General features: G+C 47.8%; 1 protein-coding gene across 4 annotated transcripts in view; it reads left to right on the forward strand.

Moving 5' to 3' along the window:
• The first annotated feature begins 439 nt into the window (after nucleotides 1-439).
• Nucleotides 440-26,632, forward strand: part of KIZ (kizuna centrosomal protein) — a 352,705-nt gene continuing 326,512 nt past the window's right edge. For 3 of the 4 annotated variants that reach the window (XM_063918180.1, XM_063918182.1, XM_063918181.1), the window contains exons 1-2: nucleotides 440-687; nucleotides 1,232-1,294. In XM_063918180.1, the coding sequence (XP_063774250.1) occupies nucleotides 515-687; nucleotides 1,232-1,294 (236 nt within the window). In that variant the 5' untranslated portion in view covers nucleotides 440-514. The remainder of the gene's footprint in view (nucleotides 688-1,231; nucleotides 1,295-26,632) is intronic. The other variant, XM_063918179.1, reaches the window with a different exon arrangement.

The raw sequence follows: 26,632 nt of genomic DNA on the forward strand, positions 1-26,632 counted from the left end.
AAGTTGCATATTTACACTTTCGATGTCATTCGTGATTGAACTTTGACCTCAAACGGGAAAATACGAATCTTAGTAAATTTACCCCCATCTGTGCAGTAAAGGAGTAATTAGCAGAAATTACTACTCCAGGTCCTATATGCTGAGCGGAAGATAGAACACCCCCTACCGCCCACGGGACATCAAAGCTGCCGCTGATAGCACCCCCACCCCTACCACTGGAGATGGGTAGAGGGGCCCAGTGCATTGCTGTGCCCAGGGGCCTACACTGCTGTTAAGACGGCCCTGTGTATAGTATTAGGTGACCGAGGTAATACTACATTCCCTACAGAAAATATTGTCCTTCAATTCCCATCATGCACTAACGCTAAACCATAGAAAGCCAGGGTATGCTGGGACTTCTAGTTTATAAGCAGTTGGTGAGCGTGCAGACCGCGTCCAGGAACATAAACAGCAGTCTGAGTTATGTGACTGGCTGCTGTGCCTCACGTGACGAGCCCAAGCATCTCCCGTTACTATGGCGACTGACTGCGGCCATGACGCCGCGCGTTGCGTTATGGGGCGGGAATCACACTGCCGGGCTGTCGGTGTGACCGGCGAGGGGGGAGCCATGCAGCCAGTGCGGGGGTTTCATGCAGGAACCGAGTTTGATGAACGACTGGAGAAGCTGCAGCGCAGCATGAGGGACTGGTGAGCGCTGATGGGATCTGCTGCTTGGCAATGTTTGTACATACCTTTAGCTGGGGTGTAACTAGTGGTGGCCAGATACTGAGTGGCACTTGTAAGAGGTACCAAATGAGCGCGGAGTACCACCCAACCCAGCCACCCATGAGCATAAGAGTCCTTCATTTTGCCAAGGATGCACCCCCGGATCCTTAGATATGCTGCTGCTGTCCTTATATTGTAGGGGCAGTCCTGGTTTTATTCCTGAATTTTGCTCTTGTTTATATGGCTAGAGCTGTCATTTGTCCTCATAATGATTTGATTTTGCTCTGTAATGACTGAAAATATTCCCCATTTATTTCAGAATGTATTTTATTGCTGTACGGTGCCAGGTATCCATAGTATGAGTCTATGAATTGCATCTGAAGGTCCGCAGAAGTGCGGGAATGGAAATACGTGCTCTAGCACACTATAAATTGCTGTTTGCCTTTGCAAATGTTCAAAGTAAATTTTTAGTTAAAAACACTGCATTCTGTTTTTGAAAAATAAATTTTTTGTTTAAATCTTTCAGTGAAATGAAAAGATTGGAATTGGAGAAAAAGCTGTTTCAATACAGTTCGTCCTGTTCACATTTGTAAGTATGCTCTCTACCTCTAAACGTGTCTCATGAAGTTATTATTAACACTTGGTTTTGTTTGTCAGCCATGTTTTTAAAACACATCATTGATATTTACAATTGCCCTTTGTTATCGAGGGGTTTCTATGCATTGGGCTTACAACATGGAACAAGTGGGATTTTCACTTAGCAGGGTAACAGCTGTGGGGTAAAAAGGTTCTTGAAAGTGTCAGTGTTTTTTTGTTTTGTTTTTTTGTCATGGCAGCAGAAAAATCCCTGCCTGTAAAATAATACTGTTGCAGAAACTGCTAGTAAAAGCTGCCAGAGCAGGAACAGGATGGCAGTTACATATGTCAGGCCACATCACAGTGGCCTACATGTGTAATGGCCTAGAGTTGTCACAACAGTTTGTGCACGCAGCTGGGTCCTTTTTGGCACCCTTGGGTCCTGATGCTTTGTACCTTCCTCTCTTCTCTGTGTCTCTGTAAAAGAAATCAGCCATTGTGACATACTCTAGATAAAACCTTTTAAATTCAGTAGCATAAATACTTTTCTTGAAGGGAAAAATGCAACTTACAACTTGCTTTTGGAAACTGACATACTGGCAGGATCTTTACTCGGCATATACCAGATACAGGAATTCAATATCACCTTCCCCTTATGTTTGTCCTTAGCAGGCATTGTAAACATTGGATTCCTGGCACACTAGAGGGCAATCCCTCCATGCACACTGCTGGTAGTGTACTTTTACCCTGAAGATGTACTGGTCTTAGAGTCATAGCCAGATTAAGAGGGGGGTGCAGGGCATACTGTACCCCAGGCCCCCCGACCGGAGCACACTGACATCACTAGCTCTCCCTCTTGTGCAACAGCAGAACCAGGTGTTATGGAACTCCAGCACTATGTGTGTGAGACCCCTAGAGCAGGTGAGAAGGTCTTCTGCCAATAACGGATCCCTGCTGTTCCCTTAGTGCATGACATGCACACCGGTACTTAGGGGGCTGCCTGGGCTTAAACCTGTAGCAGTAGGGGCTCACACAATAGGCTAGAGACCACAAGGTAGTTAACATGGAGTATAACAGCTGCCAAGGCAAGGGTTAGTTGCAGACAGACTGGATTCTGGATGACTTGGCAAGGCTGAGGTTAATTGCAGGCCAACTTAGCTGGATATGCAGACTGAAGACTACTGAACTAGGAGTGTGCAGGATTCACAGAAGAACAAATAGTACTGAAGCAATGAGCATTTGTCCCCCCTGAAATGGGTCATCTTGGGAGGTATGCACAATTGAATTTACCCTTTCCCCCAGGCACCCCTGTCTTAAGTGCCCCGGGCCCCCCCAAAGCTTAATGCGGCCCTGCTTAGAGTACACCTTTTTCTGCATGTTACTGTAGCACTGAGATGTAGGGATGACCATCGATGATTCAAAATCATGTAGAATACTTTTGCCATCGATGGGGGAGAACTAGATGGTTTCCCTCTATCAATGGCAAGGCATAATTATTATTTTTTTTCAACAAGATGGCGGAACATGGAGCATAGCTCCGCCCTCTGACAGTCATGAAGCCCCGTGGGCCAATCAGTGAAAGAACAGGAATGACCATCGGTTGTGGAAACCATCAATGGTCATCCACTGCATAGTTTGCAGCCATCAATGGTAACCATCAATGGCAACCACACCGATGGCCATGCCTTTTTAGATGTAATGCTTATGAACTGCAGACAGTTGTCTTGTCTAAGCCACACCATCAATGTATGCCAAAACTTCCATTTTAATAAAAATAAATAAGTAAATGTATATTTATCCCTCTTCTTAGATTTATACCCAACCCTATAACAGGTAAAAATAGGACTGCTGTATACTACACTACACCAGTAGAGAATAACCCAAAAGGGTCTTACCCACACTCCATAAGAAAGCAAAATTAAATATAAATAAACACTGGAGGTAGTTTACATCAAACTCCATTACGATGTGTATACACTAGGCGACGAGCCTAGTGTTTCCCTTCTCTGGCCCGGACCGCCTGATGGTGGGCATAGTACACACTGCGCGCTATTGCCAGTGATATTGCAAAGTGACTTCATGCCGCTGCCGGCCCATATATGCAGCTTTGGATGATGAGTCCAAATTGAGCTGCATGTATGGCTGACACAGAGTATCGTTAATGACCCACGGGAAAATTAGCGATATAGTTTACCAAGATCAGGGCTGGATTTTATGTGGCCTGTACACGGGCTCATGGGATTCACTGGGATCCTAGACAGGCGTGGAGGTTGCATAGTGCTAAATCCGGCCCTGCTTTTGAGCTTTGAGGGATGCGCTGGTGTCCTGCAGGGGGGTGGGTGGGGGTTAGGTTTAGGCAGGAGAAGGGGGGTTAGTGTTAGGGAGCAGGGACGGGAAGGTTAGGGTTAGGGACCAGGGAGGGAGGGTTAGGTTTAGGCATCAAGCTGGGAGGGATAGGTTAAGGCAACGGGAAAGTGAGGGTTAGGGTTAGGCAGCAGGGAGGGTAAGGGTCAGGCCCCACTTTGGGGGGGGGGGGGGGGGGTGAGGGTTAGGGTAGGGAAAAGCATTGTGGTTTTTTTTCAATAGAGTAGTCCTCCCTGATACATCTTCCTTGGAGGCCAGTATCGCCCAAAAGCGTTGTATAATGCAGTCAGAATCTGACATACCCTGACCTTGGAGGTCCGCTATTATCTCTTTTCCTTGGCTAATTTTTCACCATTCTCCGAATTCTTCTGTTCAACCTGTGGTCGATTTTTCCTCTTGCGGCCACTTCTCAGAGAGGTTGGCTACAGTCTCATGGCTTTAAAAATCTTAATATTTGCAATTGTAGTCAAAGGAACATTAAGCTACTTCAGTCTTAAAGCCTTTTCCTTTGACATGATTGTCAATAATTTCTCTAACGTCCTTGAGGATGCTGGGACTCCGTAAGGACCATGGGGAATAGACGGGCTCCGCAGGAGATAGGGCACTTTAAGAAAGCTTTGGACTCTGGGTGTGCACTGGCTCCTCCCTCTATGCCCCTCCTCCAGACCTCAGTTTACACTGTGCCCAGAGCAGGAAGGGTGCACTGCAGAGAGCTCTCCTGAGTTCTCTGCCTAGAAGCATTTTTGTTTGGATTTTTTTCTACTTTTTTACAGGGAGCACTGCTGGCAACAGGCTCCCTGCATCGAGGGACTGAGGAGAGAGGGGCAGACCTTCTTGTCTAAGATAGGCTCTGCTTCCTCGGCTACTGGACACCATTAGCTCCAGAGGGGGTGAAAACAGGTTCTTACTGGGCGTTCACCCCCAGAGCCGCGCCGCCGTTCTCCTCACAGAGCCAGAAGAACCGAAGTCAGAAGACGTCAGGCGGCAGAAGCCTTCAGCTTCACTGAGGTAACGCACTGCAGCTGTGCGTCATTGCTCCCATACACCTCACATACTCCGGTCACTGTAAGGGTGCAGGGCGCAGGGGGGGGCGCCCTGGGCAGCAATATAACACCTCTATTATGGCAAAAGACAATATACATGTACAGGTGGGCACTGTACATGTATATAAAAGAGCCCCCGCCATATTTTAGTAAGTTTGAGCGGGACAGAAGCCCGCCGCCGAGGGGGCGGGGCTTCTCCCTCAGCACTCACCAGCGCCATTTTCTCTCCACAGCACCGCTGAGAGGAAGCTCCCCGGACTCTCACCTGCTTACACACGGTGAAGGGGTGTTTAAAAGAGAGGGGGGGCACATAATTGGCGGATAACATATTATACAGCGCGGCTGGGGGAAAAACATTTTGTGTTGGTCTCCAGGGTCATTGCGCTGGGGTGTGTGCTGGCATACTCTCTCTCTGTCTCTCCAAAGGGCCTTGAAGGGGATACTGTCTTCAGAAAAGAGGTTCCCTGTGTGTGTGAAGTGTGTCGGCACGCGTGTGTCGACATGTTTGACGAGGAAGGCTCGCTTAATGTGGAGGGGGAGTGCTTGAATGTCATGTCGCCGTCTGCAACACCGACACCGGAATGGGTGGATATGCTGAATGTCTTGAATGCAAATGTCAATCTATTGCATAAAAGGTTAGACAAGGCTGAAGCTAGGGATCAGTCAGGTAGCCAGTCCATGCCTGTCCCTGTGGCGCCAGGCCCTTCGGGGTCTCAGAAGCGCACCATATCCCAGATCGATGACACAGATACCGACACGGATACTGACTCTAGTGTCGACTGTGAAGATGCAAAATTACAGCCGAGGGTGGCAAAAGGTATTCGGTACATGATTATTGCCATTAAAGAGGTTTTGCATATTACTGAGGAACCCCCTGTCCCTGACACGAGGGTACACATGTATGAAGGGAAAAAGCCTGAAGTCACCTTTCCGTCCTCATTTGAACTGAGTGAATTGTGCGAAAAGGCTTGGGAATCTCCGGATAGGAGACCACAAGTTCCCAAAAGGATTCTTATGGCGTATACTTTTCCACAAACGGATAGGATACGATGGGAGTCTTCGCCTAAAGTAGACAAGGTGCTGACACGCTTGTCCAAAAAGGTGGCACTGCCTTCTCAGGATACGGCTTCCCTCAAGGATCCTGCTGATCGCAGGCAGGAAATTACCATGAAGCACATTTGCACTCATTCAGGTACTATTGTTAGACCGGCTATGGCGTCGGCCTGGGTTTGTAGTGCGGTTGTGGCATGGGCAGATTCCTTATCTACGGAGATTGACACCTCAGATAGGGATGCCATTCAAATGACCATAGAGCATATCGGAGATGCTGCCTTGTATATGAGAGATGCTCAGAGAGACATTTGTTTATTAAGCTCCAGAATAAATGCTATGTCTATTTCTGCTAGGCGGCTCTTGTGGACCCGACAGTGGACGTTAGACGCCGATTCAAAGCGGCATATGGAGTCTTTGCCTTACAAAGGGGAGGAGTTGTTTGGAGATGGCCTCTCGGACCTTGTCTCTACTGCTACGGCTGGTAAGTCGAATTTCTTACCTTATGTTCCCCCGCAGCATACAAAAAAGGCACCTCATTATCAAATGCAGTCCTTTCGTTCCAATAAAAACAAAAAGGTACGGGGATCGTCCTTTGTTGCCAGAGGGAAAGGCAGGGGAAAGAAGCTGCACACAGCTAGTTCCCAAGAGCAGAAGTCCTCCCCTGCGTCTGCAAAGTCCACCGCATGACGCTGGGGCTTCCCGGGGGGAGGCAGATCTAGTGGGGGCTCGTCTTCGGTTTTTCAGCCACGTCTGGGTTCACTCGCAGGTGGATCCCTGGGCATTAGAGATTGTTTCTCAAGGATACAGGCTGGAATTCGAAGACTTGCCTCCTCGCCGGTTTTTCAAGTCTGCTTTGCCGGCTTCCCCGTCAGAGAGGGAGCTAGTGTTGGCAGCAATCCAAAAATTGTATATTCAACAGGTGATTGTCACAGTCCTCATCTCCAGCAAGGAGAGGGATATTACTCAACCCTGTTTGTGGTCCCGAAACCGGACGGTTCGGTCAGACCCATTTTAAACCTAAAATCCCTGAACCTGTACTTGAAGAGGTTCAAGTTCAAAATGGAATCACTCAGGGCGGTCATCGCCAGCCTGGAGGGGGGGGATTGGATGGTGTCCCTGGACATAAAGGATGCTTACCTTCATGTTCCGGTATTCCCCCCTCATCAGGCGTTCCTGAGATTTGCAGTGCAGGACTGTCACTACCAATTTCAGACGTTGCCATTTGGGCTTTCCACGGCCCCGAGAATTTTCACCAAGGTAATGGCGGAAGTGATGGTGCTCCTGCGCAGGCAGGGGGTCACAATTATCCCATACTTGGACGATCTCCTCATAAAGGCGAGATCTCTGGAGAAGTTGCTGGACAGCGTGTCTCTATCCATGAAGACGTTGCAGTTACACGGCTGGATTCTCAATATACCGAAGTCCCAGCTAGTCCCGACAACGCGTATAACTTTTTTGGGCCTGATTCTAGACACAGACTAGAAAAAGGTTTTTCTTCCGGTCGAAAAGGTTCAGGAGCTCATAGCCCTGGTCAGGAACCTATTAAAACCAAAACAGGTTTCAGTGCATCATTGCACGCGGGTCCTGGGGAAGATGGTGGCTTTATACGAGGCCATCCCTTTCGGCAAGTTCCATGCGAGGACTTTTCAATGGGACCTCTTGGACAAGTGGTCTGGGTCCCATTTACAAATGCATCGAAGGATCACCCTGTCTCCCAGGACCAGGGTATCTCTCCTGTGGTGGCTGCTCAGTGCTCACCTACTAGAGGGTCGCAGGTTCGGCATCCAGGACTGGGTCCTGGTGACCACGGACGCAAGCCTCCGAGGCTGGGGAGCAGTCACACTGGGAAGAAATTTCCAAGGTCTCTGGTCAAATCTAGAGACTTGTCTCCACATCAACGTCCTGGAGTTGAGGGCCATATACAACGCCCTGCGTCAAGCGGAGGAATTGCTTCGGGAAAAAACGGTTCTGATTCAGTCAGACAATGTCACGGCAGTGGCTCATATAAACCGCCAAGGCGGAACGAGGAGCAGAGTGGCCATGGCAGAAGCGACCAGGATTCTACGCTGGGCGGAAGGCCATGTAAGCGCGCTATCAGCAGTGTTCATCCCGGGGGTGGACAACTGGGAGGCGGACTTCCTCAGCAGGCACGACCTGCATCCGGGAGAGTGGGGACTTCACCAAGAAGTCTAAGCACAGATCACGGGTCGGTGGGGACTGCCTCAAATAGACATGATGGCATCCCATTTCAACAAAAAGCTAAAGCGGTATTGCGCCAGGTCAAGGGACCCTCAGTTGGTAGCGGTGGACGCTCTGGTGACACCTTGGGTGTTCAGATCGGTCTATGTGTTTCCTCCTCTTCCTCTCATACCCAAAGTGTTGAGAATAATAAGAATAAGCAGGGTCAGAACAATCCTCATTGTTCCAGATTGGCCACGGAGGACTTGGTATCCGGAGCTGCAAGAGTTGCTCACACAAGATCCGTGGCCTCTTCCTCTAAGGCAGTACCTGCTGCGGCAGGGTCCCTGTCTGTTCCAAGACTTACCGCGGCTGCGTTTGAAGGCATGGCGGTTGAACGCCGGATCCTAGCGGAAAAAGGGATTCCTGAGGAGGTCATTCCTACCCTGATCAAGGCTAGGAAAGACGTGACGTTAAAACATTATCACCGTATATGGCGAAAATATGTTTCTTTGTGTGAGGCCAGAGCTGCTCCTACGGAGGAGTTCCATTTGGGCCGTCTACTTCACTTCCTTCAAACAGGAGTGACTTTGGGCCCTAAAATTAGGGTCCATAAAGGTCCAAATTTCGGCCTTATCCATTTTCTTTCAAAGAGAATTAGCCTCTCTTCCTGAAGTACAGACTTTTGTGAAGGGGTGCTGCATATTCAGCCTCCCTTTGTGCCTCCGGTGGCGCCTTGGGATCTTAACGTGGTGTTACGTTTCCTCAAGTCACCTTGGTTTGAACCACTCAAAACTGTGGAGTTGAAATACCTCACATGGAAAGTGGTCATGTTTTTATTGGCATTGGCTTCGGCAAGACGTGTTTCAGAATTGGCGGCTTTATCACATAAAAGCCCATACTTGGTTTTTCATGTAGATAGGGCAGAGTTGAGGACTCATCCTCACTTTCTGCCAAAAGTGGTCTCATCTTTTCATGTGAACCAACCTATGGTCGTGCCTGTGGCTACACGGGACTTGGAGGATTCCGAGTCCCTGGATGTGGTCAGGGCTTTGAAGATTTATGTGACCAGAACGGCTAGAATCAGGAAGACTGAAGCTCTGTTTGTTCTGTATGCGGCCAACAAGGTTGGCGCTCCTGCTTCAAAGCAGACTATTGCTCGCTGGATCTGTAATACGATTCACCAGGCGCATTCTACGGCAGGTTTGCCATTGCCTAAATCGGTTAAGACCCATTCCACTAGGAAAGTGGGCTCTTCTTGGGCGGCTGCCCGAGGGGTCTCGGCATTGCAATTGTGCCGAGCTGCTACTTGGTCGGGTTCAAACACCTTTGCAAAGTTCTACAAGTTTGATACCCTGGCTGAGGAGGACCTCATGTTTGCTCAATCGGTGCTGCAGAGTCATCCGCACTCTCCCGCCCGTTTGGGAGCTTTGGTATAATCCCCATGGTCCTTACGGAGTCCCAGCATTCTCAAGGACGTTAGAGAAAATAAGATTTTACTTACCGGTAAATCTATTTCTCGTAGTCCGTAGAGGATGCTGGGCGCCAATCCCAAGTGCTGACTTCTCCTGCAAGACTTGTATATAGTTGTTGCTTACATAAGGGTTATGTTATAGTTTATCGGTTGAACCGAGGCTATGTTGTTGTTCATACTGTTGACTGGGTAGTGTATCACAAGTTATACGGTGTGGCTGGTATGGATCTCGCCCTTAGATTTACAAAAATCCTTCCTCGTACTGTCCATCTACTCTGGGCACAGTTTCCCTAACTGAGGTCTGGAGGAGGGGCATAGAGGGAGGAGCCAGTGCACACCCAGAGTCCAAAGCTTTCTTAAAGTGCCCTATCTCCTGCGGAGCCCGTCTATTCCCCATGGTCCTTACGGAGTCCCAGCATCCTCTACGGACTACGAGAAATAGATTTACTGGTAAGTCATTTCTTATTTTTCTTTCTGATCTCCTCAGACAACTGTCGTCTTTGCTGTCTCTGGTCCATGGGCCTAATTCAGAGTTGATCGCAGCAGCAAATTTGTTAGCAGTTGGGCAAAACCATGTCCAATGCAGGGGTGTGTGTGCAGATATAACATATGCAGAGAGAGTTAGATTTGGGTGGGGTGTGTTCAAACTGAAATCTAAATTGCAGTGTTAAAATAAAGCATCCAGTATTTACCCTGCACAGAAACAAAATAACCCACCCAAATCTAACTCTCTGCACATGTTATATCTGCCACATCTGCAGTGCACATGGTTTTGCCCAACTGCTAACAAATTTGCTGCTGCGATCAACTCTGAAATACTGCCCATGGGGGTCATTCAGAGTTGCTCGCTAGCAGTTTTTAGCAGCCATGCAAACGCTATGCCGCCTCCCACTGGGAGTGTATTTTAGCTTAGCAGAAGTGCGAACGAAAGGATCGCAGAGCGGCTACAAAATAATTTTGTGCAGTTTGAGTAGCTTCAGACCTACTCAGCGCTTGCGATTACTTCAGACCATTCAGTTCTGGATTTGACGTCACAAACACGCCCTGCGTTCACCCAGTCACGCCCGCTTTTTTCCTGGCACGCCTGCGTTTTTTTCGAACACTCCCTGAAAATGGTCAGTTGACGCCCAGAAACGCCCACTTCCTGTCAATCACTCTGCGGTAGCCAGTGCGACTGAAATGCTTCGCTAGACCTTGTGTAAAACTACTTTGGCCTTTGTGAAAGTACGTTGCGCATTGCTACGCATGCGCAGAAGTGCCGTTTTTGGCATCATCGCTGCGCAGCGAACATTTTCAGCTAGCGATCAACTCTGAATGACCCCCCATGTTCTGTGTGGTTCACACAATGATACTAAACAGCAGAGTAACTGGGGTTTTCTTTTATTTAAAAAAGTGAAATGACTGATTCACAGATTGAAGACATCTGTGATGTAAGTTCAAGAAAACAATTAATGAAATCTCTATAAGCCAATTTTCTCTAGCATCCATAAGGGATATTGGGGAGACTTAGTACGATGGGGTATAGACGGGATCCAAAGGAGCCGGTGCACTATAAATTTCTTCACTGGGTGTACTGGCTCCTCCCCATTATGCCCCCTCCTACAGGCAGTTTAGAAAAAAGTGCCATCAGGAGAGGATGCACATCTCTGCAGCTCCGGAGAGTTTTCTTCAATTTCATTTAAAACTTTTATTTCTCATACGTCCTAGAGGATGCTGGGGTCTCCAAAAGGACCATGGGGTATAGACGGGATCCGCAGGAGACATGGGCACACTATAAGACTTTGAATGGGTGTGAACTGGCTCCTCCCTCTATGCTCCTCTTCCAGACTCCAGTTAGACTCTGTGCCCAGGAGTGACTGGATGCACACCAGGGGAGCTCTCCTGAGTTTCTCTGAAAAGACTTTATGTTAGGTTTATTATTTTCAGGGAGACCTGCTGGCTACAGGCTCCCTGCATTGTGGGAGTGAGGGGAGAGAAGCAGACCTACTTCTTTTGAGTTCAAGGGCTCTGCTTCTTAGGCTACTGGACACCATTAGCTCCAGAGGGTCTGATCACTTGGTTCGCCTAGCTGCTCGTTCCCGGAGCCGTGCCGTCACCCCCCTCACAGAGCCAGAAGAAAGAAGCCGGGTGATTATTAGAAGAACAGAAGACTTGAGTGACGACAGAAGACTTCAGAGTCTCTGAGGTACCGCGCAGTGGTCGCGCTACGCGCCATTGCTCCCACACACAAGCGGCACTACACGGGTGCAGGGCACAGGGGGGGGCGTCCTGGGCAGCAATTTTACCTCATTTAATATCCTGGCAAAGTAGTATACAGTGCATAGGCACTGTATACAGACCCCCACCAGTAAAAAAATTGTGAAAAATAGCGGGGCTGAAGCGCGCCGAGCAGGGGGCATGGCTTAGCCCTCACAACTCTGTATAGTGCCATTTTCTCCTCAAAGAGACGCTGGCCCGCCAAAACACTGTAAAATATTTAACAGTGTAAAACGGAGGGGGGCACTATGGGCTCATATATAAAAGCACTATATATGTATAAATGAGTTGTTGAAAAGTTTCTGTGTTTTCCCTGTCAGGAATCTACCCATTATAGCAATTTAGGACACGTGTGTCGACATGTGTGAGTGCTCGACCACAAACAGCTATGGGATCCCTCTGTCGGCGTTGCCGACTCCGGAGGGTACTTGATTCAGTAGATGAGGTTGTAAGCTTTTCTAAAGTAAGCACTATATGGGAAGACACAGTCGTATGTGGTTGACCCCGTCGGCACCAGCTCTATTACTGGGTGTAAATTAACATGATACCTGTGTGTGTGTGTGTGTGTGTGTGTGTGTGTGTGTGTGTGTGTGTGTGTGTGTGTGTATATATATATATATATATATATATATATATATATATATATATACATACATACATACATACATACATACATACATACATACATACATATACATATATATAATTATACTATACACACTGCTCAAAAAAATAAAGGGAACACTAAAATAACACAACCTAGCAGGGACGTGCAGTCAGGGGAGGCAAAAGAGGCAGTGCCTCCCCTGTCATACTCCCTGTCATTCTCCAGAGTTTTTACTATAAAATGATTAAAATAATACAAAGAAGATATTTATAACAAATAATCATCTTCTTTGTATTAAAGTAATCATTTGTATAGTTAATACTCTTCAGATTTTAGGGTCTCTGTGGAACTGCAGTGGGAAACTAGACATGAGGCAGCAAAAGCTCTGCCTCACGTCTCATAGATGGGGACTGCTACAGCACTGCCTATAGAGTGAGGCGGGTTTACATAGAAGCCCAATCACACCTTTTAAAATAGAGCCAAGTGAGGCATGCCTCACAGTGGCTTGAGCGGTGATTGGAGACCCCTTGGATGTGTCATGTGACCATCCAGGAAAAGCGAAGCACTGCGTTAGGAGTGTAATGTCCGAGGCTGGTCATTTTCTGCAGCCCGGACCGCTGTTATAGTGAGCGCCCCGCCACTGCAACGCCGGGACCCGCTTACCGGAGGAAGCCTGGCCGTATACTGGAGGAGAGGGGCGCAGCCGCAGACCCGAGTCCCTGGACAGCCGCAGACACCGAGCTCAGTCTCTCCTTTGCCGGCTCATAATTCCAGTGGGCGAGGGACAGGAGAGTACCCCAGCACTGGCAGCAAAAGTTGGGGAGGAAATGTGACCAGCAGGTACCTCAGTAGCGCATGCAGGAGTGGTAACCCCCCCAAACCTGATGGAGTGAATTTGCTTTTTAGAAACTGAGACAGCTGTGTCTCCGTCTCAAGAAAGGCCGCGACCGCGTTCGCGATCGCAGCTACCGCTGCAGCCTGCAGGGAGCTCTTGCCAGCAAAGTCTCCCTCTACAGCGCCTGTGAGTGAGTGGGAGATGCTGCTCCATACAGTATTGTCCTTCTCCCTGTGCCGCGGCTGTCAGGAACATAGATTATGCTCCACTCGGGCACTACTTTAAAGATGTTGTTGTTCTATATATCTCTGAAGGTCAATTTAAAAACATAAAGAATTTCGACCTAAAATGTTCTCCCACCTTAATTATCTGTGTTTTTATAGCTAGGAGGATAAATAAAGCTTTATTACCAAAGTGTGCCTATCAGGAGCAGACTGGACACTGGAGAGATTCAAATGTTCTATGGGTGCCCGTATTTGCACATCCTCCATCACATTAGAAGTGGAGATACGGAAGGAGAGGGGAGTGCTGCAGCGGCGCTACTACCAATGACATATCACTGCTGCGGCTCCAGTCCCCCTCCCTCCTCCTCCTTCCCTGCCTCCGGCGCTGCTCTCTCCTCCAGCGCGGCGCACAGCAAAAAAATGGCGGCTTGTAATGAGTCAATTTGACTCATTACCAGCCGCTGGCCGCCTGCCCTCAGGGCAACTGCGCTGTGTGCCAGGCACACCTGGCACACAGGTAGTTATGGTGCTGATCAGTATATCTCCACATAGAACATTTGAATCTAACCAGTGTCCAGTCTGCTCCTGCTGCGGGGAGAGATGGTATCTCTCTCTCTCTCTCCTGCCACAATGTGTAAAAAGGGGGACTGGCTGCCGTAATGTGTGAAAAGGGGACTCTGTCTGCCGTAATGTGTAAAAATGGGGACGCTGTCTGCAGTAATGTGTAATAAGGGGGACGCTGTCTGCCATAATGTGTAATAAGGGGGACGCTGTCTGCCATAATGTGTAAAAAGGTGGGCGCTGTCTGCCGTAATGTGTAAAAATGGCGCCAATGCCGTTCCTTGCACACAGCACTAAAATGCCTAGTTACGGCACTGATACTGATGCTTGTTCCGGCACTGAGTGCTCAGGATTTTTTACACTTATCACACCCATTAGCACCAAAGCAGCTAAACCAAGCTAAATTATTGGGAAAGACAAAAGAAATGTGTGAAAATCTGGACTTTGTACACATTTGGCTCGCCCCCTCATGAGGGGGCAAGCAGAAATATTGGATGCCTGTGGTATGCACAACCGATCGGAGCAACAATAGAATTGCTCCGTTGGGCGCAGGGCACCCCCAAAAAAATTTCAATCACCCTCCTCAAATCTAATGTATATTTAGCTGGCATGTTGCAGTAACTGCTCTTTCTATTTCCAATATTATTTAGTGGCTAGTTTCAAATGACTGTTGAATAGTTTAACTTTCACCTGAACAATGATGTTAGTAAGGAAAAGTAGCCCCTCTCAGTCTGGTTAATTCCTATATTGTAGTTTTCTGCCTTTAATGGGCAGATACGTGGCTATATGACATCATGTGTCTCCTCTGTGGCTTTGTGACATCATATGTTTCTTCTATTGGCAGTGTGACCTCATGCAGCTTTACACTTTTTACCCCTGGCAGTGTGTCCTTTGCAGCCCCCGGGCATGTGTGCACTGTGCAGTGCACTGTGTTATGTATGTCTGTGTGTGCAGCCTGTGTCTGTGAATCATATATGTGTGTGTGTGTGTGTATAATATATATATATATATATATATATATATATATATATATATATATATATATATATATATATATATATATATATATATATATATATATATATATATATATATATATATATATATAGCATTCCAATTCAGCCGGCACTCCTTGCTTCCAGATAACTGGTCCCGGTGTCCAGTGCAAAAAACATCCAAATACCCCCACAACAGGCACGGCACTCCAGGGACTCGTTCAACAAAACCTTTACTCACGGTGCTTACATCTACATGTTTCAAGGCCTCAGCCCCTTCGTCAGGATACACCAATACTCACAAGACAAACACACACAAAACATTTATATACCTGTTACCGGACATCACCCCCCGCCGGCGTCCGCGTCCACAGCTGCAGCCGTTGATTCACGGCCGGAGCCTCACTTCCGGGTGGCGCAGGAAGCGGTTGCTAAGCGACCGCCAGCCTGCGTTCCAGTGCAGCAAGCCCGGCCTCAGTGTCATCAAGCGGCGCCGTCTGTGGGCAGAACTGGCGGAAAACAAACAATACATAAATAAATAAAACATATGCTTGCCAGCACATAGAAATAGGGCAATAATCACTTAACATTCCCTGCAGATACTTTCCATAGGGAAACAATGTATAAACCGCAGCCACAACACCACCACAATGACTGGCTAGGCACATAATTCATGACCATTGATACATACTCAGCAACTTAAGCTAAGCACACCCAGGAGAATCTGATATCATGTCATTTTAAACTATTCCAGTTAATTTTATCATGTAAAGTCGTCAGGGACCATCGTCCCCAGATTGATAATCCATGTGGATTCCATCGGGCATAAAGCTTTGATCCGATCTCCACCTCGGGGAGACTCCAACACATGATCGATCATAAAATACTTTAAATCGGATAAAGTGTGACCCATCATCCTAAAATGACGGGCCACTGGCTGATCCAAGGCTTTGCCCTCAGCTGACAGATGGATGGCCGACCTATGCAAGGCCATACGCTCCCGAAATTTACGAGAGGTCTGACCGACATAGTACAGCCCACAAGGGCATGTGATCACGTATACCACAAATGATGAGGTACACGTGAGCACATGTCTGATATCATACTACTTTTGGACACGAGGATGCTGAAAGGATTTACAGGCTACCATAAATCTGCATGTAGTACAACTATGGCAGCTGTAGCAACCTGCCGGTTTAACATATACATTGGGCATTTTTGGAATCCCTCTACCTGTAATATCCGTGATCATAAGTCTGTCTTTCAGGTTACGGCCTCTTTTAAACGCTGCTAAAGGACGCATGTCCTTAAAACATGCTAGATCTTTGTCTGAAGCTACAATTGGCCATAATGCCTTAGTAGCCCGATTGATCACAGGGCTAGCAGTGGTAAAGCTGCTGACCCATGGAAAAACCTTTGCTGATGTTCTAATGTGCGATTGCAATAATTGGGCTCTAGGCATACTTAACACTTGACATTTATTGTCATAAAGCATCTTGGGATCATATCCCCGTGCTATGAATTTAGCTATTAAAGTGTCAATGGATGCGGCAGCTTTCAATGGATCACTAGAGATTATAGCCACCCTCATCATCTGTAAGCGGGGCAACCCCCAGCTTCAGTGATGTTGGATGATGGCTCGAAGCAAGCAAAAAAGTATTTCTATCCACATCTTTCTGAAACACCTCTGTCGCAATCCTACCTTCACATATATTCACTTGTACATCCAAGAAATGCGCTTGGGCCTCACTACACTGAAAAGTAAACTTAATAGCAGATCTACTACCATTGATCTCTTCTAATACGGTCGTTAATAATTCTATATTTCCCGTCCATAGTAGGAAAATATCATCGATGTATCGGGTGTGTAATTTAATACACCCAGATACCGATGAATGGTTCAAGAACAACTTCTCCTCCTGCTCAAACATGTATACGTTGGCGTACGATGGGGCCACAGGGGACCCCATCGCACACCCCTGTTGTTGCAGATAATATTGACCGTCATGCAGGAAATAATTCCTATAGAGCAGGCATTCCCAACCACGGTCCTCAAGGCACACCAACAGTGCAGGTTTTAGTGATATCCAGGCTGCAGCACAGATGATTAAATCAAAATAACTGAGCTACTAATTAAGTCACCTGTGCTGAAGCCTGGATATCACTAAAACCTGCACTGTTAGTGTGCCTTGAGGACCGTGGTTGGGAATGCCTGCTATAGAGGGTCAATTCCAGCAATTTCAGGAAGAGATCATGGTTAAACAACATTGGATCTAAGAATTGCTGTAGGAAGTTCCTCATTGCCCGTAATCCACCCTCATGGGGAATTGATGTGTATAGACTGCAAACGTCCAGACAGCACAGCCAAGTTCCCTTAGGTACTTCAGTGATTTCACTTAACAACTTCAGAAATTCCGTCGTGTCCTTTAGGAAAGTATCCTTCTTGCTCAATAACGGTTGAAGAAGATGGTCCAGCAACTGTGCCACAGGATAATATAAAGAGCCTCGAGCCGATATGATCGGGCGGCCAGGAGGAGTCTTGCTGTCCTTGTGGAGTTTCGGCAACGTGTACAGTACCGGGACCTTCGGGTGTTCCACTATTAACGCCTTGCAAATTTTAGAAGTAATGTGTTGTTGTTGCATAGCTGATCCCAACACATCGCCTAGCTCTTTCTGGAATTTGCTAGTTGGATTCCCCGGTAAGCGACTGTACACTCCCTCTTCCATTAGTTGATGTTTAATTTCCTGGCGATAGTCCGTGATATCTTGCACCACGATGGCCCCGCCCTTATCGGTGGGCCTAATAATTATATCCTCATAAGAGCCCAGTTGTTTTAATGCCAAGTATTCCTCTCTAGATAAATTTTTATGGATTTTACCAGGTGCCATCCTGAATTTTGTCACAGATTCGTGCAGTAGAAGATCGAATGTTTTTAATGATGGATTGACAGAAACTGGGTCAAATTTAGATTTTGTTTTGCCCATCAGAAAAGTTTCTAAGGTTGAGCTCTCTGGTACCATCTTATGAGATTGAAAATGTTCCTTTAAACGCAGATTTCTGGAGAATTTGTGGTGGTCCAATCTCCATGTAAATTCATCATGCATATTTGTGGGCACAAACGCAAGACCTTTCTGTAGTACTTGAATTTCCACTGGCTTTAGGTCCCTTTTAGACAAATTAAAGATCAAACTATCTTTTTGCGGGAGGGATTTCTTCTGACTTCTCGTGTTTCTTTGACTCTGCCCACCCCTGCGGGTGGTCTTTCTCCACCTCTCAGGGGGGCTCCTCCTTGGTCTAAAGGGACTCTCTCAGATGTAGAAGCATCGTCTGATTCAGATACTGCAAACTCACTGTCACTGTTATTCTGGGGCATCGAATTACGGCTGTAGTTCTGTGGGCGTCGTGGTTGCCACTGTCTACGGCGTCTTTCTATGGCAATATTACGTGTTACAGGTGCACCCCCTGATAACCATCTATAGACCCTGTTCTCTTCGTAATCCGCGTCAACCGTATGTTTTTTATTCTTTTTACATTTTTATTAAATTTCTCTTATATTGGTCACATTGCTGCTGGAGTTTGCTGAGCCAGCTGGTATTAGCCTCATCCTCTAACACATCCTGATGTTCATTTTCAAAAGATTGGATCTTGGTACGTGTCACCTGTAACTCACGTCCTGCCTCCTCAATGACTAAAACCATCAGATCCAGCGCACTCTATCTATCTATCTATCTATCTATCTATCTATCTATCTATCTATCTATCTATCTATCTATCTATCTATCTATCTATCTATCTATCTATCTATCTATCTATCTATCTATCTATCTATCTATCTATTCTACCCCCACAGTAAATCCTGCGTTTGCCCCTGTACCCGGCTGATATAAGGCAATGAGTGAGCTTGGCTCTCTCATTACCTAGGTGAGAGGGCTTATAGTGTGTGTGTGTGTGTGTGTGTGTGTGTACACGTGTACCGCTCTGTGTATATGTCCATACTTCATTCAATTATTATATGAGTACAGTGCCTTTTTTTTTTTTTTTTTTTAAATATATATGATCTGGTTGGGATCCTGGCAGTCACAATACCGACGCTGGAATACCGACATTACTCAGAATGCCGGTACCGGTATCCCAGCGTTTATCACTATCCCGGCGCTGGGATCCCAAATGATGCTATCACGGGCTGCCGGAGAGGTAAGTTGGGGGGAAGGGGGGTGCTAGGTTTACCCTGCAGAGCAAGGGTTAGGGTTAGGCTGCGGGGGGTGGGGAGGATTGAGGGTTAGACGGCAGGGAAGGTTAGGGTTGCTCGGTGGGGGAGGCATGGTTAGGGTTAGGGGGTTCAGGGATCAGGGTTAGCTTTTAAAATCAGCCAGTGTCGGTATTTTAAATATCGGGATGTTGCTGATGCATCACGACCGCTGGGATCCCATTACCAATGTATAGTGCCTCCCCAGTCATTAACCTCACCACACGTCACTGCAACCTAGATCTGAATGAATGAAATATTCTTATTAAATACTTTGTTCTTTACATAGTTGAATGTGCTGACAACAAAATCACACAAAAATTATCAATGGAAATCAAATTTATTAACCCATGGAGGTCTGGATTTGGAGTCACACTCAAAATTAAAGTGGAAAAACACACTACAGGCTGATCCAACTTTGATGTAATGTCCTTAAAACAAGTCAAAATGAGGCTCAATAGTGTGTGTGGCCTCCACGTGCCTGTATGACCTCCCTACAATGCCTGGGCATGCTCCTGATGAGGTGGCGGATGGTCTCCTGAGGGATCTCCTCCCAGACCTGGACTAAAGCATCCGCCAACTCCTGGACAGTCTGTGGTGCAACGTGGCGTTGGTGGATGGAGCGAGACATGATGTCCCAGATGTGCTCAATTGGATTCAGGTCTGGGGAACGGGCGGGCCAGTCCATAGCATCAATGCCTTCGTCTTGCTGGAACTGCTGACACACTCCAGCCACATGAGGTCTAGCATTGTCTTGCATTAGGAGGAACCCAGGGCCAACCGCACCAGCATATGGTCTCACAAGGGGTCTGAGGATCTCATCTCGGTACCTAATAACAGGCTACCTCTGGCGAGCACATGGAGGGCTGTGCGGCCCCCCAAAGAAATGCCACCCCACACCATTACTGACCCACTGCCAAACCGGTCATGCTGGAGGATGTTGCAGGTAGCAGAACGTCTATCACATGTGCTCAGTGAGAACCTGCTTTCATCTGTGAAGAGCACAAGGCGCCAGTGGCGAATTTGCCAATCTTGGTGTTCTCTGGCAAATTCCAAACGTCCTGCACGGTGTTGGTCTGTAAGCAGAACCCCCACCTGTGGATGTCGGCCCCTCATACCACCCTCATGGAGTCTGGTTCTGATCATTTGAGTAGACACATGCACATTTGTGGCTTGCTGGAGGTCCTTTTGCAGGGCTCTTGCAGTGCTCCTCCTGTTCCTCTTTGCACAAAGGCGGAGGTAGCGGTCCTGCTGCTGGGTTGTTGCCCTCCTACGGCCTCCTCCACGTCTCCTGATGTACTGGCCTGTCTCCTGGTAGCGCCTCCATGCTCTGGACACTACGCTGACAGACACAGCAAACCTTCTTGCCACAGCTCGCATTGATGTGCCATCCTGGATGAGCTGCACTACCTGAGCCACTTGTGTGGGTTGTAGACTCCGTCTCATGCCACCACTAGAGTGAAAGCACCGCCAGCTTTCAAAAGTGACCAACACATCAGCCAGAATGCATAGGAGCTGAGAAGTGGTCTCTGGTCACCACCTGCAGAACAACTACTTTTTCTCTAACGTCCTAGTGGATGCTGGGGACTCCGAAAGGACCATGGGGAATAGCGGCTCCGCAGGAGACTGGGCACAAAAGTAAAAGCTTTAGGACTACCTGGTGTGCACTGGCTCCTCCCCCCATGACCCTCCTCCAAGCCCCAGTTAGATTTTTGTGCCCGAACGAGAAGGGTGCAGTCTAGGTGGCTCTCCTGAGCTGCTTAGAAAAAAGTTTAGTTTTAGGTTTTTTATTTTCAGTGAGACCTGCTGGCAACAGGCTCACTGCATCGAGGGACTAAGGGGAGAAGAAGCGAACTCACCTGCGTGCAGAGTGGATTGGGCTTCTTAGGCTACTGGACATTAGCTCCAGAGGGACGATCACAGGCCCAGCCATGGATGGGTCCCAGAGCCGCGCCGCTGTCCCCCTTACAGAGCCAGAAGAGCAGAAGAGGTCCGGAAAAATCGGCGGCAGAAGACGTCCTGTCTTCAATAAGGTAGCGCACAGCACCGCAGCTGTGCGCCATTGCTCTCAGCACACTTCACACTCCGGTCACTGAGGGTGCAGGGCGCTGGGGGGGGGCGCCCTGAGACGCAATAAAAACACCTTTTTTGGCAAAAAATACATCACATATAGCTCCTGGGCTATATGGATGCATTTAACCCCTGCCAATTTTTCCATAAAAAAGCGGGAGAAAGGCCGCCGAGAAGGGGGTGGAGCCTATCTCCTCAGCACACTGGCGACATTTTTTCCTCACAGCTCCGTTGGAGGAAGGCTCCCTGACTCTCCCCTGCAGTCCTGAACTACAGAAACAGGGTAAAACAAGAGAGGGGGGGCACTAATTGGCAGATAAATATATACAGCAGCTATATCAGGGAAAAACACTTATATAAGGTTATCCCTATATATATATATATATATATATATATATATATATATATATATATATATATATATATATATATATATATATATAATATATATAGCGCTCTGGTGTGTGCTGGCAAACTCTCCCTCTGTCTCCCCAAAGGGCTAGTGGGGTCCTGTCCTCTGTCAGAGCATTCCCTGTGTGTGTGCTGTGTGTCGGTACGTTGTGTCGACATGTATGAGGAGGAAAATGGTGTGGAGGCGGAGCAATTGCCTGTGTTAGTGATGTCACCCCCTAGGGAGTCGACACCTGACTGGATGGTCTTATGGAAAGAATTACGTGATAGTGTCAGCACTTTACAAAAGACTGTTGACGACATGAGACAGCCGACAAATCAGTTAATACCTGTACAGGCGTCTCAAACACTGTCAGGGGCTCTAAAACGCCCGTTACCTCAGGTCGATACAGACACTGACACGGACACTGACTCCAGTGTCGACGGTGAGGAAACAAACGTATTTTCCAGTAGGGCCACACGTTACATGATCACGGCAATGAAGGAGGTTTTGAACATTTCTGATACTACAAGTACCACAAAAAAGGGTATTATGTGGGGTGTGAAAAAACTACCCGTAGTTTTTCCTGAATCAGATGAATTAAATGAGGTGTGTGATGAAGCGTGGGTTTCCCCCGATAAAAAACTGCTAATTTCTAAAAAATTATTGGCATTATACCCTTTCCCGCCAGAGGTTAGGGCGCGTTGGGAAACACCCCCTAGGGTAGATAAGGCGCTCACACGCTTATCAAAACAAGTGGCGTTACCGTCTCCTGATACGGCCGCCCTCAAGGAACCAGCTGATAGGAAGCTGGAAAATATCCTAAAAAGTATATACACACATACTGGTTTTATACTGCGACCAGCAATCGCCTCAGCCTGGATGTGCAGTGCTGGGGTGGTTTGGTCGGATTCCCTGACTGAAAATATTGATACCCTGGACAGGGACAATATATTATTGACTATAGAGCATTTAAAGGATGCATTTCTTTATATGCGAGATGCACAGAGGGATATTTGCACTCTGGCATCAAGAGTAAGTGCGCTGTCCATTTCTGCCAGAAGAGGGTTATGGACGCGACAGTGGTCAGGTGATGCGGATTCCAAACGGCATATGGAAGTATTGCCGTATAAAGGGGAGGAGTTATTTGGGGTCGGTCTATCGGACCTGGTGGCCACGGCAACGGCTGGGAAATCCACCTTTTTACCCCAGGTCACCTCTCAGCAGAAAAAGATACCGTCTTTTCAGGCTCAGTCCTTTCGTCCCCATAAGGGCAAGCGGGCAAAAGGCCACTCATATCTGCCCCGGGGCAGAGGAAGGGGAAAAAGACTGCAGCAGACAGCCTCTTCCCACGAACAGAAGCCCTCCCCCGCTTCTGCTAAGTCCTCAGCATGACGCTGGGGCCTTACAAGCGGACTCAGGCACGGTGGGGGCCCGTCTCAAGAATTTCAGCGCGCAGTGGGCTCACTCGCAAGTGGACTCCTGGATCCTGCAGGTAGTATCTCAGGGGTACAAATTGGAATTCGAGACGTCTCCCCCTCGCCGGTTCCTGAAGTCTGCTTTACCAACGTCTCCCCCCGACAGGGAGGCGGTATTGGAAGCCATTCACAAGCTGTATTCCCAGCAGGTGATAATCAAGGTACCCCTCCTACAACAGGGAAAGGGGTATTATTCCACGCTGTTTGTGGTACCGAAGCCGGACGGCTCGGTGAGACCCATTTTAAATCTGAAATCCTTGAACACTTACATAAAAAGGTTCAAGTTCAAGATGGAGTCACTCAGAGCAGTGATAGCGAACCTGGAAGAAGGGGACTATATGGTGTCTCTGGACATCAAGGATGCTTACCTCCATGTCCCAATTTGCCCTTCTCACCAAGGGTACCTCAGGTTTGTGGTACAGAACTGTCACTATCAGTTTCAGACGCTGCCGTTTGGATTGTCCACGGCACCCCGGGTCTTTACCAAGGTAATGGCCGAAATGCTGATTCTTCTTCGAAGAAAAGGCGTCTTAATTATCCCTTACTTGGACGATCTCCTGATAAGGGCAAGGTCCAGAGAACAGTTAGAGGTCGGAGTAGCACTATCTCAAGTAGTACTACGACAGCACGGGTGGATTCTAAATATTCCAAAATCGCAGCTGATTCCGACGACACGTCTGCTGTTCCTAGGGATGATTCTGGACACAGTCCAGAAAAAGGTGTTTCTCCCGGAGGAGAAAGCCAGGGAGTTATCCGACCTAGTCAGGAACCTCCTAAGACCAGGCCAAGTGTCAGTGCATCAATGCACAAGGGTCCTGGGAAAGATGGTGGCTTCTTACGAAGCGATTCCATTCGGCAGATTCCACGCAAGAACTTTTCAGTGGGATCTGCTGGACAAATGGTCCGGATCGCATCTTCAAATGCATCAGCGGATAACCCTGTCTCCAAGGACAAGGGTGTCTCTCCTGTGGTGGTTACAGAGTGCTCATCTCCTAGAGGGCCGCAGATTCGGCATTCAGGATTGGGTCCTGGTGACCACGGATGCCAGCCTGAGAGGCTGGGGAGCAGTCACACAGGGAAAAAAATTCCAGGGCTTGTGGTCAAGCATGGAAACGTCACTTCACATAAATATCCTGGAACTAAGGGCCATTTACAATGCCCTAAGTCAGGCAAGGCCTCTGCTTCAGGGTCAGCCGGTGTTGATCCAGTCGGACAACATCACGGCAGTCGCCCACGTAAACAGACAGGGCGGCACAAGAAGCAGGAGGGCAATGACGGAAGTTGCAAGGATTCTTTGCTGGGCGGAAAATCATGTGATAGCACTGTCAGCAGTGTTCATTCCGGGAGTGGACAACTGGGAAGCAGACTTCCTCAGCAGACACGATCTTCACCCGGGGGAGTGGGGACTTCACCCAGAAGTCTTCCACATGATTGTGAACCGTTGGGAAAAACCAAAGGTGGACATGATGGCGTCCCGCCTCAACAAAAAACTGGACAGATATTGCGCCAGGTCAAGGGACCCTCAGGCAATAGCTGTGGACGCTCTGGTAACACCGTGGGTGTACCAGTCAGTATATGTGTTCCCTCCTCTGCCTCTCATACCCAAGGTACTGAGAATCATAAGAAGTAGAGGTGTAAAGACTATACTCGTGGCTCCGGATTGGCCAAGAAGGACTTGGTACCCGGAAATTCAAGAGATGCTCACGGAAGACCCGTGGCCTCTACCTCTAAGAAAGGACCTGCTCCAGCAGGGACCATGTCTGTTCCAAGACTTACCGCGGCTGCGTTTGACGGCATGGCGGTTGAACGCCGGATCCTGAAGGAAAAAGGCATTCCGGATGAAGTTATCCCTACCCTGATCAAAGCCAGGAAGGATGTAACTGTGCAACATTATCACCGTATTTGGCGTAAATATGTTGCGTGGTGTGAGGCCAGGAAGGCCCCTACAGAGGAATTTCAACTGGGTCGATTCCTGCATTTCCTGCAAACAGGACTGTCTATGGGCCTCAAATTAGGGTCCATTAAGGTTCAAATTTCGGCCCTGTCAATATTCTTCCAAAAAGAACTAGCTTCAGTTCCTGAAGTTCAGACGTTTGTCAAGGGGGTACTGCATATACAGCCTCCTTTTGTGCCTCCAGTGGCACCTTGGGATCTCAATGTAGTTTTGGGATTCCTAAAATCACATTGGTTTGAACCACTCACCACTGTGGACTTAAAATATCTCACATGGAAAGTGGTAATGCTATTAGCCCTGGCTTCAGCCAGGCGTGTATCAGAATTGGCGGCTTTATCCTATAAAAGCCCTTACCTAATTTTTCATACGGACAGGGCAGAATTGAGGACTCGTCCTCAATTTCTCCCTAAGGTGGTTTCAGCATTTCACTTAAACCAGCCTATTGTGGTGCCTGCGGCTACTAGGGACTTGGAGGATTCCAAGTTGCTGGACATAGTCAGGGCCCTGAAAATATATGTTTCCAGGACGGCTGGAGTCAGAAAATCTGACTCGCTGTTTATCCTGTATGCACCCAACAAGCTGGGTGCCCCTGCTTCTAAGCAGACGATTGCTCGTTGGATTTGTAGTACAATTCAGCTTGCACATTCTGTGGCAGGCCTGCCACAGCCAAAATCTGTAAAAGCCCATTCCACACTGAAAGTGGGCTCATCTTGGGCGGCTGCCCGAGGGGTCTCGGCTTTACAACTTTGCCGAGCAGCTACTTGGTCAGGGGCAAATACGTTTGCAAAATTCTACAAATTTGATACCCTGGCTGAGGAGGACCTGGAGTTCTCTCATTCGGTGCTGCAGAGTCATCCGCACTCTCCCGCCCGTTTGGGAGCTTTGGTATAATCCCCATGGTCCTTTCGGAGTCCCCAGCATCCACTAGGACGTTAGAGAAAATAAGAATTTACTTACCGATAATTCTATTTCTCATAGTCCGTAGTGGATGCTGGGCGCCCATCCCAAGTGCGGATTGTTTGCAATACTTGTACATAGTTATTGTTACAAAAATCGGGTTATTATTGTTGTGAGCCATCTTTTCAGAGGCTCCTCTGTTATCATGCTGTTAACTGGGTTCAAATCACAAGTTGTACGGTGTGATTGGTGTGGCTGGTATGAGTCTTACCCGGGATTCAAAATCCTTCCTTATTGTGTACGCTCGTCCGGGCACAGTATCCTAACTGAGGCTTGGAGGAGGGTCATGGGGGGAGGAGCCAGTGCACACCAGGTAGTCCTAAAGCTTTTACTTTTGTGCCCAGTCTCCTGCGGAGCCGCTATTCCCCATGGTCCTTTCGGAGTCCCCAGCATCCACTACGGACTATGAGAAATAGAATTATCGGTAAGTAAATTCTTATTATTGGGGGTGTCTTGCTAATTGCCTATAATTTCCACCTGTTGTCTATTCCATTTGCACAACAGCATGTGAAATTGATTGTCAATCAGTGTTGCTTCCTAAGTGGACAGTTTGATTTCACAGAAGTGTGATCGACTTGGAGTTACATTGTGTTGTTTAAGTGTTCCATTTGTTTTATTGAGCAGTGTGTGTGTATGTATGTGTATATGTATGTGTATATATATA

Source organism: Pseudophryne corroboree, chromosome 4, assembly GCF_028390025.1.
Source record: "Pseudophryne corroboree isolate aPseCor3 chromosome 4, aPseCor3.hap2, whole genome shotgun sequence".
Lineage (NCBI taxonomy): Eukaryota > Metazoa > Chordata > Amphibia > Anura > Myobatrachidae > Pseudophryne > Pseudophryne corroboree.